Genomic DNA, 12,308 nt, shown 5'->3' on the forward strand with positions numbered 1-12,308 from the left:
TCTCAGGGTCCTGGGATCGATACCTGTGTCAGGCTCCATGCTCAAGGGGGAATCTGCTTGAGATTCTCTCCCTCGCTCTGCCCCTCTCCCAGGCACATGTGTTCTCTCTCTGTTTCTCAAATCCTAAAAGAGCTTCAGATATGATCTGGGCTGGTAGTATCCTGGAAGAAGCATTCCTTATGTTCCTTTCTTTTCAATCTCAAATAAAATTATCCTTCTGGATTTATACAGAGTTTATTGACTTAAAATGAATGCAAAGCAATGAAGGTGAGCTCTGAAGACCAGCAGTGTGTAACAGTGAGAACAACCTCAGTAACTCTTGTTCATCATCTTCAGTTTGCAGAGAAATTCCAGGAGGTGAAAGAAGCTGCCAAACTAGCCAGAGACAAGTCCCAGGAGAAAATCGAGACCTCAAGCAATCATTCCCAAGTAAGTAATTTGTTCACAAAACTGAGTGTGATCAGTAATTGGGACTCTTCATTCCTTGTCACTTTTTTTTAAATTTTTATTTATTTATGATAGTCACACACACACACACACAGAGAGAGAGGCAGAGACACAGGCAGAGGGAGAAGCAGGCTCCATGCACCGGGAGCCCGACGTGGGACTCGATCCCAGGTCTCCAGGATCGCGCCCTGGGCCAAAGGCAGGCGCTAAACCGCTGTGCCACCCAGGGATCCCGCCTTGTCACTTTTGACAAGAAATAGGGACTTCCAGCAGAAGGGCATTCTGAAGGCTTTTTTTGACTGTTAGCCTGCCCCCACTGAGGTGGATCTGACATGTTTTTATGAGACTCTTGAGTTTTCCAGATGTGCTCATGTATTTTTGACAGAAAGCAGTTGATGAGATTAGAATTGCTACATGCCCCTGGCTGCTAAGAGGCATTCTTTGTTGCTGTGTTTCAATACCAGAGACAAGGCAATGTGTTTCCTTTCTATGCTGGTAGGTGAGTCTACAGGACAAATACAGGTGCCTCGTGGCCACAAGACAAAAAACTTGGTAATTATAGAGAGCCCTTGTCTCTGTCTCCCTGTTTTAACAAAGTCAGGTGGGAGATAGTATTCTAACAGCTCTGGTTTAGCAAAGGAGATACGGCTTTGTCAGAAATTGAGCATTTTGCCTATTTAAAAGTGTGATGATTGACTAAAAGGAATCTATTTTAGCCCAAAGTAAAAATACCTGCATTCTTGATGTCTAGTTTGATAGATGTAGTGGGAGGTGGAAGGCTTAACCGGGCAGCGAGGTTCTGTGCAGAGAGACAAGCAAAAGGAGACATAGGGGGAAAGATTTGGGGTGAGGAATAAGCACCGTGCAGCAGCCAGACAACCCAGATGGCTGGGAGCGAGGTGCACTGTGGGAGGAATGAGAGATGCCCTTGGAGATCCTGCAGAAGACTTGGAAATCTTCATTACTGGTTTATTATTTAGTATTCACTTATTCAATTGTTATTGGGTAGTTTGGGCAGACATTGGAAGCGCTGCATGATTGTTTCTCTGGAATTGACATGAGGGTTGCATGCAGGTGGTGAGGAAGTCAGGGAGCAGCCAACAGGGAGTAGATTGGCAAGGACGCAGCCACAGGGCTTAATAAAGAGTAAGGGATGGATGCCGGGGACAGCCTGTAGGCAGAGAAGCAGGAAGCTGGGCATCTTGAGCTGTCAAGACTGACATTCTCGACTTGACCAGCAGCCTGGAAGAAGTAAGAGCTGAAGCGTTGGCTGTCCCAAAAAGAAGTGGGGAGAGGAGGGCAAAGCTAAAGCCTTGGGAAATGCACCAGCTATGGGAAGGGAGCCAGTGAAGAGCAGAGAAGAAGAACCTTCCCCATTGCTGAACCCAATGAGGTTCGTGTCCATGCTGCAGAGCAGAGGGCTCTGGGTTTGTCCGCTGCTGTGGCTGACCCTGAGGACCAGAGATTTCCCAGCGCCTGTCCTGGCTCACCCTATAGAAGATGCCCCATGTGAATTCATGGAAGTGAATTCGACTTAAGGTGGACAGGAGGAGCTTTCCTGAATCTTTCTAAGGAATCTTTAAGAGATACTGTTAATTTCATGTACTAATAATTACCATACCGAGTAATCGCTGAGAACCTATAAAATTGGACACTGGAAATAATCTGAAGAGTTTCTAATACAAAATCTTCTTCTGAATACCACATTTTATAGCAATACCTTTAAACTTTAATCAGAAGTTCTTTATATAAGGTTTTTGTTTTGTTTTTAAGATTTTTAAAATTTATTTATTCATGAGAGACAGAGAGAGAGGCAGAGACATAGGTAAAGGGAGAAGCAGGCTCCATGCAGGGAGCCCGATGTGGGACTCAATCCAGGGACTCCAGGATCATGCCCTGGGCTGAAGGCAAACGCTAAACCACTGAGCCATCCCGGGCGTCCCAGGTTTTTGTTTTAATGTTTGTTTCTCCCAAAAAAGTTTTTTATTTTTTATTTATTTTTTTAAAGAGGTATTTGTACATTTGAAAGAAAGATCATGTGCATGGAAGGAGGGGTAGAGGGAGAGGGAGAATCTTAAGCAGGCTCCTTATTGAGCACAGAGCCCAACCTGGGACTTGGTCTCATGATCCTGAGATCATGACCTCAGCCAGAATTAAGATTCAGATGCTCAACCAACCCAGGCACCCCCTCCCAAAAATATTTTAAACCCTAAAAAAAAAATCTATACCCATAAGGTGCTATTTTATATATGTGTATTAATTATATATCAATTTTATCTAATCTTTAGTTTTTATTTTATTTATTTTTTTAAAGATTTTATGTATTTATTCATGAGAGACACAGAGATAGAGAGGCAGAGACACAGGCAGAGGGAGAAGCAGACCCCTCGTGGGGAGCCTGATGCGGGACTCGATTCCGGAACCCTGGGACCAGGCTCTGAGCCTAAGGCAGACACCCAACCACTGAGCCACCCAGGCAGCCCTAATCTTTAGTTTTTAATTTTTTTTCCTGATGTCTCCCCAGATGTAGAGATCACTGTACATTTTTCTTTTAATTTTTATTAGAAATCATGTGATTGCTTGCTTTCCTGAATCTCTTAGGGAGTGAACACTTTGCCAGGTTTTCCAACTATTTGAAGACCTTAAACATTTTATATGGGTCTTACCCTGAACGCAAAAGCAATATGTACTTATGGCAGAAATCAAAACTATGCCATACTTTAAAGAAGAGAGTAAGAACCTCCTGCTTTCTTACCACACAGAGATATTTTGCTATTGTTCTGGTGTGTATCTTCCTGATAGAGTTTTCTAGCATAGTTTTATATTTCTCTTTTTAACTTTTTCGTTAATATGTCATGACCATTTCTCTGTGTTTTCAAATATCCCTTTTCAAAACTCTTTTTTTTTTTAAGATTTTATTTATTTATTCAGGAGAGACACAGAGAGAGGCAGAGACATAAGTCGAGGGAGAAGCAGGCTCCCTAAGGGGAGCCCAATGTGTGGGACTCAATCCCCAGACCGAGGATCATGCCCTGAGCCAAAGGTAGATACTCAACCACTGAGCCACCCAGGCGTCCCTCAAAACTGTCTTAATGTCTAGACAGTATTCTAGTATTTGTCTGCATCACAACTTATCCCATTAACCTATACTTTGGGACATTGACGTGGTTTCTCATTTTCACTCATATAAGTGACACTGTGATGAACCTTGTACCTCTTTGTGCATTTGGTAATTTCTACAGGATAAGTTCTTGAAGTGGAAGTATTGAGTTAAAAGGCAGGGACATATTAAAAGCTTTTGATAAATACTGCAGATGTAGCCTACAGGAATGTATGATCATAACTCCCACCAGCAGGACTGAGGGCGATATTTCCTCCCACACTCTTACCAGCAAAGCTTTGTTGACTTGACAGAAGAAAAATGTATTCTGTTGCTTTTTTCATTTTGTCTCTTTAACAGTGAGATTAAATATTTTTTGTGTCTACTGATTCTTCTATAAATGTCAATTTTGTATTTTTCCCCTTTAAAAAAATTAAGTGGTAATCTTTTTGCATTGATTTTTTATATTTGAGAGAAAGCATGAGCACAAGCAGGGGGAGGGGCAGAGGGAGAGGCAGGTTCACCACTGAAGCAGGAAGCCTGATGTGGGACTCTGTCCCAGGACCGCTTTTTGTGTTCATTTCTAAGAATTTTATTTTTTAATTTTTTTTTAAGATTTTATTTTTATTTATTAATGAGAGACAGAGAGAGAGAGAGAGAGAGAGAGGCAGGGACACAGGCAGAGGGAGAAGCAGGTTCCGTCTGGGGAGCCTGATGTGGCACTTGATCCCTGGACCACAGGATCGTGATCTGAGCCAAAGACAGATGCTCAACCACTGAGCCACCCAGGTATCCCTAAGGATTTTATTTTTTAATTTGTGTGAATGTATTCATAGCTAGGCAGAGTTATATAATGAACCTCGACAGGACACATAGGTCAGCTTTAACAATTAGGAATTTATAACCAATTGTTTCATCTGTGCCCCCCCTTCCCCCTCAATTTTATTTTTTAAAGATTTTATTCATTTATTCATGAGAGACAGAGAAAGAGAGAAAGGCAGAGGCAGAGACAGAGAGACACAGGCAGAGGGAGAAGCAGGCTCCATGTAGGGAGCCCGACATTGGACTGGATCCGGGGTCTCCAGGATCAGGCCCCGGGCTGAAGGTGGCGCTAAATCACTGAGCCACCCGGGCTGCCCCTCCCCCTCAATTTTAAAGCAAATCCCAGACATCTTATCATTTCATTGATAGATATGTCAATGTGTGGCTCTAATAGATAAGGCCTGGAGGGTTTTTCAGTACTGGAAAGGTATTAACACCTTGTTTTTCATATATGCAAATATTCAGCAGCAGATACTTTCCCCAAGTTTCTGTGTGCATTTTTAATTTTATTTATGGCGTCTGTGGTTTTTGTTTTGTTTTGTTTTGTTTTTAGAAATTTAAAGTTAGTCAAATGTATGCATCATTCCCTTCCTGTTTCTTCCTTTGCCTTTATGTTTACTGGAAGCTAAATAAGATCTAAGATCTTACCTGAGAGCAGATGAGATTTCACCTCCCTGTGGCATGACATATTACAGAAAATATTTCAGAATATTCATAATAATGCTAAGTAGCAGTGGAGGCCGCACACATCCACATCTGATTCCTGTTTACTTAATGAGCATTGCTCTCTCCGTGGCCCCGGGGGTTTGGAGTTGTTCCAGCTGCTAATACTTTTTCCTCGTTCACTCTCTCTTGCTCCCTGTTGTAAATCCTCCTCCTCCTTTAATCCATGGCTTCTGTGTTAAGTAAGAGACCAGGTATCCAAGCTTGTCAGGTTTATCTCTAAAGTTGAGTAAAGAAAGACAAAACCAGGGCCCCAGGTGTACTCTTGTCAGTAAAATACACAGACTTTTCTGAGCTGCCTGTTGACTCCTCTGGGTCTTTTCCTTTGATTTATTTATTTATTTATTTATTTATTATTATTTATTTATTTATTTATTTATTTATTTATTTATTTATATACTAAGTTTCAGAGGCAGAACTAGGTGATTAATAGTCTGGCCATGCTAGTCTTTGCAGCACTCAGGTCTGATGAGTTGGTCCTCCCCCACTCCCGCACATGCTTCTTCCTCATGCCTGGTTTGCTGTTCCTGTGAGCAATAATGTGTGAAGGTGATTCACTTTGGCCAGGAATCTGGGTGTGAAACCCCATCTCCTACTCAGGCATCCAGTGTCAACGGGACAGACGATGAAAAGGCCTCTCATGCGGGTCCTGCTGACACACACCTCAAGTCTGAGAACGACAAGCTGAAGATTGCCCTGACACAGAGGTAAGTGTGTTTAAACTCCAGAAGGTATTTGCTCTGAGTGTAGTGCCTCCTTCGGCCTTTCCCGCCAGGCGGGGTTTCACAAGGAGACTGGGTCTTGCTCCAAGTGTCCAGTCCTGTCTCTGGGCCAAAGAAGGCCAGCTGGTTTTGTGGTGGTTCTGTATGGCCTACCAGACCAGGGTTGTGTGTGAGACTACAGGGTACATGAAGGAGGTGTGTTTGTACGTGGATAAGTGTGAGAGAGATGCGTCCCCATGCTTGTGTTTTGGTTTGGTTTTTTGAGGAGCCAAATGTCTCATTTATTTGTAGATAATAAGATTGAATCTTGAATATCCAAGAAAAACCTATAAAACCCTAACTATTAAAAAGAATATAACCTCTCACAAAAATCAACAGCTTTTCTTTTCTTTTTTCTTTAAAGATTTTATTTATTCACGAGACACGGGGGATGGTGCGGCAGAGACACAGGCAGAGGGAGAAGCAGGCTCCATGCAGGGACCCCGACATGGGACTCGATCCCGGGTCTCCAGGATCACACCCTGGGCTGAAGGCAGCACTAAACCGCTGAGCCACCCGGGCTGCCCCCAACAGTTTTTCTATGTACCAACACACATCCCATAGAATATGTGTTTGAAGAAGAGATTTCATTATGATATGAACTAGAACCATAAAATACAGAAAACTTAAGAAGGGCATGGTATCTCTGTGAAGAAAGCTTTAAAATGTTCTCGAGGACCATAAATAACTTATTTAACAAACAGCAAGATACATTCTATTGGGAGGTGGTAGGAATGCCTTCATATTTTAAAAAGAGTCTCTCCTAAATTAACATATAAATTTAACATCCTTGTAATGACATCAACACAATTTAGTTTTTAATGACCGCACAGGCCACGCTTATGTTTTCTTCCCCTGAGACTGTGGCCCATTTCCTGATGGCGGGCCTGGCCCCGTGACGGTGCTCAGAGCTGCTGTCCTTGGGAATCATCGTGGTCCCCCCGGGCAGGGGTTTGGCCAGCTTTCCCCCAGCCATTCTGTGGCTGAGAAGCTGCTCTCCCCAACTTGCCCCATTAAAGAGCTGGATCATATTAACTCCATTTTACAGATGAGGAAACTGAGTCCTGGATGGTAGAGTGAATCTATGCCTAAGGTCACATGGCTAGTCAGTTTCTCCACCATATTGCCTGCTTTTCACTCTTCTGTTGTTTAAGCCACAAAACGTTGCCTGGATAAAAACATTTCACCCCTAAAAATAAATGTTTTTAAATCCCAACTTAATGAACAAGTGAATTATAGGAACGAGCGTGAAGTCATTTCCCTAAATCAGCTTAAATTCTCCATCATCAGCTCTGAAATTAATCAGATTACATTTTACTTTTCTTTTGCTTGTGGTGTTTGAAACTGAAAGCTTATATTTCTAGTCACGTTCCTACGTCCTTGAGGCTGTGGGGATAGAAGGAAGATAACACAGATAATCGAGATGCAGTTCTATTTACTTACCCCACCCTCACCCCCAAAACAGCCTGCCGAGACAGAAGTGACTTCAGCCAGGCAGGATCAATTAGAAGCGGGACACTGCACAGGGCATATCCTGCATGTCCTGCACAGCTCTGCCCACGGCCACCTGCAGCTCCCCGCTTGCGTGGGCTGCAAAGCCAGGAGACAGCGGCACGTGAAAGCCAAGCCCCTGAGGGGACCCTGATTCCAGTTTGTTTCTGGAAACTTCTTTGTGGAGCACATAGGATGGAAGACAGACTCGAGGTTGTTTTTGTCCAGGGGAGGTGTCCAGTAGACCTGTGGTCCTTCCTTGCCCCTGAGGAGATGAAGGTTCAGCCAGGGCACCCTCACATGCTGTTGCTGTCCCCTCTGCCCTCTGATCTCCAGCTCTGGATTCCTCCGCAGGCTTGGGGGGTGCCCACTGTCACCTGGAGCCAGGCTGTCTCTCACACCTGGGGTCTTGGGGTGTCCGGGATGTCCAAAAGGGCCTATAGCTTTCATGAGATCTTCGGAGTCCCACTGCAGAGCATGTGTCCTGGGGGCTTGTGTCAGGAAGGGACACAACAGAGGGTTCTAGGGCAGGGGCCAGTAGGAAGGAAGGGGGTCCTCTCCACATCCTGTGTCTTTGCTCTTAGCTTCAGGGCTCCTCCTTCTCCATGAGTTTGGTTCTTTCCTAAAGCAATTCTTTAAGAAAATAGCCTGGCAAGGTGACACATGGGCACTAGAGAGGCACCAGCCCTTCTTGGCATTTGATCTTAGTAGCTGGCCTCTCAGGGGGTGAGGGATGGGGGGGCAGGCATGTGGCCCCCCCAGAGGCAGGTGGGTGGGGTGGGATGGCAGTTAGGGGTTGCGCTGGGGGGTGGCAGGTGGGTGTCGGGCGGGGGGGTGGCAGGTGGGGGTAGAGCCGGGTGGACGGCACCCACCCACCGGGTGACCACCTGGGCCGCCCCACAGTGCTGCCAATGTGAAGAAATGGGAGATTGAGCTGCAGACCCTGCGAGAGAGCAATGCCCGGCTGAGCACAGCGCTGCAGGAGTCGGCCGCCAGCGTGGAGCAGTGGAAGAGGCAGTTCTCCATCTGCCGTGATGAAAACGACCGGCTCCGGAACAAGGTGGGTGTCAGGGTGGGCCTGAGTCCGGGGTCCCTGTTGGGCTTCTCCCTCCCTGTGGTGGGAGGAATCCTCGCTGCTGCTCCCCTTGCAGCCCTCCGCCCACCTCCCCACTTTCTCTGTGGGAGCACAGCCAAGGGAGCCACATCTTGGAGTTGCTATTGCAAAGGGGAAGGTGAGCACATGGGAGAGTCAGCCTCATCCCTCTGATGCTAGCTGTGGGGGGCCCTTCCTGGACAGTGGCCTCCTTTGGCCTTTTCTGTGGTTCCCAGATCCTCTGTTGAGAAAGGGGGATCCAGAGGGTGAGCAAGGAAAACGGATTGAGAACATGGTGAGGAGCGTTCACGTGGAAACCCTGCTAGCATGCATATCCCAATGTCTGAGAATCTGCATTCAGAGGCTGGACGGGGAATGTGGCCTCTGAGTATGAGCCGTGTGGGTGCTGACTGCCATCCTGTGCCCTCTGCTCTCTGACCGCCACATCCAGGCAGTTCATCAACATCCTTCCCGGTAGTTAGTCTCTCACGCTGTCTGTGGTCAGGCTGAGTTGATGAGGTCATTGTGGGGTGGCCACAGAATCCCCAGCTGAGACCCTGGGGGTCTCTGTGTGGCCGGGTGTGGATGGGCAGCACATTTATCCAGCAGGCCGTGGACAGCGGCCGCCGCGTGAGTGCAGGATTTCAGGGGGACACATCACCCTGAGATGGGCATTCACTCTCTCTTGCCCCCCCCACCATTTGTAACCTGCCCACTCGGCCTGAATGGAGCCATGGGAGACCACTCTCCCATTTCCCCACCTTGCTTTGGTACAGATGGCACATAAAAGTGCCTCAAGTCCTTTTTTCATTTCAGTGCCTTAAGTGCTGACAGCGAGGGCACCAGGCCAGGTGCTGACTGTGCATTCCCTCCCGAGGGCTGGCCGATCTGTCTGCCAGAGGGATCGATTGCCCTATCCTTTTTCCAAGCAGAGAGCTGGGTTTCTCACTTTGCGTGAATGTGATGGGGTGGGGGGATTGGGGGAGAGGAAGCACACCCCATAGAGTTCGCCACCTGAGGGGAGCATCTGCTTCCCTGTCCAGGAAGCATTGGGAGCTTGATTTCTAGGGCACAAGGTAGAAGCTGGTGGACTCCCCAGGAGTTCCCATGGCTGGGGGGTCCAAGTCCTGAGGGCTGGTGCACAGCCACCCCTGAAAGTGTCCTTATCGTGACCAGCCAGCACCCTTCAGCTCGAGAACTGCTGCTTGCCTGTGGGACCCCATCAGTGTGCTGCTTTTGTGTTCCTGTGGGTCCCATTCCACTCTGCACGCATGTGCTGGCCGCTGGGAAACACTGTCACACAGCAAGGCCCTTCTGAGGGCTCAGGCTTGGGAAGGGGAGAAGGCACTCTGGGGACTTGCCAGTACAGTCTGCCACTCTCTTCTCTCCGGGAGAAGGCTCACAGGCCAGGCCCTTCCTGCGTGCATCAGTCAAGAAAGGTCACCCTGATTTAAAGCGTTTGAAATGTCATTGCGTCTCATTTGGTGGCCACTGTCCCACAGAGTTGATTGGTTCCCTTCCCTGCTGTCTTAAACCTTTGAGATGAAATAGAATAATTCAGGACATGACCAAATGATGTAAAAAAAAAAAAATCATTATGGGGAGAAGCAGATAGATTCATGGGACAGCTGGCCCCTACTCGTGATGAATCCTTTAAAGCAAACCTGAAGTTCCTGTCCCGAGGTGGTGAGAGAAAATCCGAAGCCCAGCATGTCCTGCAGCCAGATTTTGTGACTGCTGGGGCTCTGCTGGTGTGAAGCAGGGTCTCTCGTGCCAGCAGGGCGGGCAGCCCCACGGGGGGGCCACATGGAGTTTGTTCACAGCCCCAAGGAATAACGTGTGAGTGGGTTTGTTCATGGTTTATCTTAAAAGACAGCGTCAACAGGTGGGCTGATCTTTTGTTTAATGACCAAAGTAAACCAGCATCCCTGCTTCAGCGTGTGGTGTCTGTTAAAGATTGACGAGCTGGAAGAGCAGTGCAGCGAGATCAACAAAGAGAAAGAGAGGAACACCCAGCTGAAGAGGAGAATCGAGGACCTGGAGTCTGAACTGCGGGAGAAGGAGACGGTGAGTAGAGGTGCCTGCAGGCCTCGTGCGCCCGGGACATGGCAGGTGTCTGAGGGGCAGGTGACCGGCCCTGGGGGCAGCTGCCTGGACATCAGCACCGGGCCAGCCGAGAGCTGTACTGAGCTCGAAGCTGAGGGGGAGCTGGATGTATATGGAATGCTCGGAAACTTCTATAGGTGCTCTATCGTCAGAAGTGGAGTTGTGTTGTCCTGTTCACGTAGCCAGAGCCCCAGCCAGGCAGACATTTGTTTTCTGGCAGGGATGGGTGGCAGGACAGCTAAGTGCACAGACGCTGGAGACCGTGGGCAAAGCACCAAATGTCCCTGCCTCAGTTTCTCTACCTAGAAGTTGGGGATCATAAGAATCCCTGTCTCTTTGTGGTGGCGTGGTGATGTATAAACTTCATATGGCAATGCCCGTAACACAGCCCCTAGAATTACCTGTGTGCTGATTATTAACTCCACCACTTTGATTATTATTGAGGAGGGTACAGACACCAAGAACTGGTGTGCACACAGATTGTTTCAAGAAGGCATTTTATCGCCTTTTATCGACTCCTTTTCACATTCTTTTTTGAATTTCTGTCCCCTGTAGGAGTTGAAAGACCTCCGCAAACAAAGTGAAATCATACCTCAGCTCATGTCAGAGTGTGAATACGTCTCAGAGAAGTTAGAGGTAAGGGTGGGGGGCACACCCGCCTTGGCTCCGAGCTGGAGGCATCGATGGTGTTACTCGTTTCTCTGGGGCTTCCCCCATTCACACCTCTGCTGGTAAAGAAGAGCGACTTTCTAGTCATGAAAAACCAGCAGTAACCGCACACCAGATGCCGTCTCTGCCTCTTGGGTGCACACTCAGCTGTGTTTGTCTAATGGTTTTTCCACTTCTACGAAGGTGTCCTGTGCATAGTGATAGTGCAGGGACTATGTCCCGCCCACAGAAGTCTCCACAGAGCCTTGGGGCGGTGAGGAGCCGGGGAGAGGGGAGGGTAGAGAGCATAAGACCCCGGAGCTAGTCCATCTTGCCACTCCACAGCCACTGACCTTGAACATGCCCTTGGGCAGCGCCCCTTCCTGGCCTCAGATTCTCAGAGAAGAGTTTCCACATCCTCTTTCACTTCCTCCTTCTTCAGGAGCGTTTTTTTCAGGTGTGCAACCCCAGTACTAGTCACTAGTTCCTGGATGGCTGTTCAGAACAGTCTGATCATCATGTCCAGAAAGTGAGGCTCTCACTGAAGAGCACGGGTTTGCACCTCATTTACGGACTCACAGCCACCTTAGGAGGCCTGAGGAGGAGCTTGAGGGTCTCCCTGGTCACACCATGTGATCCCAGGGCCTAGACTGCTGTCCCTGAGGCTGGTGCAGCCTGTCCCTCCTCACTGAGGCCAGCTGCTGGCCTGGGGCCAGGGAGGCCTTGGCCTCTATGTGGAACCAGGGAGACAAGTCACTGACCCATTTGTCCTGTTTCTGTCTCCTGGAATGGAACTAACATGTGGCCTCAGCTGACTGTTCTGGGCCTGAGGCCGGAAAAACCCCTTGTGCTGGGTCTGTAGACTTTCTCTGCCCGGGGCTTTGCGAGAGGGCCCATTTGCATCAGGCTCCCCTGGGCAGAACCTGAGCTCTGCGTTCTGTGCAGGCGGTCCTTCATCAGGCCAGACCCTGGTCACGCGCCCTGCCTGTTAGCACCTCTGCTGGGGAATGGGCAGGAGGGGGGACACCCCAGAAGGCTCTGAACTCTGCTGCCACCTGGGGTGGCAGGCTTGGGCACTGGGAGGTGCAGGTCTGGGAGAGAGGCCAGCTGGGGCATG

The 12,308-nt window shown here is 48.2% G+C and overlaps 1 protein-coding gene across 2 annotated transcripts in view; it reads left to right on the forward strand.

The window, feature by feature from the left end:
* Positions 1-12,308, forward strand: part of HOMER2 (homer scaffold protein 2) — a 95,160-nt gene that overhangs the window by 76,099 nt on the left and 6,753 nt on the right. Inside the window, exons 4-8 of one of the 2 annotated variants that reach the window (XM_055326378.1) lie at positions 337-429; positions 5,660-5,799; positions 8,248-8,404; positions 10,394-10,504; positions 11,099-11,179. In XM_055326378.1, coding sequence (XP_055182353.1) covers positions 337-429; positions 5,660-5,799; positions 8,248-8,404; positions 10,394-10,504; positions 11,099-11,179 — 582 coding nt within the window. The remainder of the gene's footprint in view (positions 1-336; positions 430-5,659; positions 5,800-8,247; positions 8,405-10,393; positions 10,505-11,098; positions 11,180-12,308) is intronic. The other variant, XM_055326379.1, reaches the window with a different exon arrangement.

Source organism: Nyctereutes procyonoides, unplaced genomic scaffold (genome assembly GCF_905146905.1).
Source record: "Nyctereutes procyonoides isolate TBG_1078 unplaced genomic scaffold, NYPRO_anot_genome, whole genome shotgun sequence".
Taxonomy (NCBI): domain Eukaryota; kingdom Metazoa; phylum Chordata; class Mammalia; order Carnivora; family Canidae; genus Nyctereutes; species Nyctereutes procyonoides.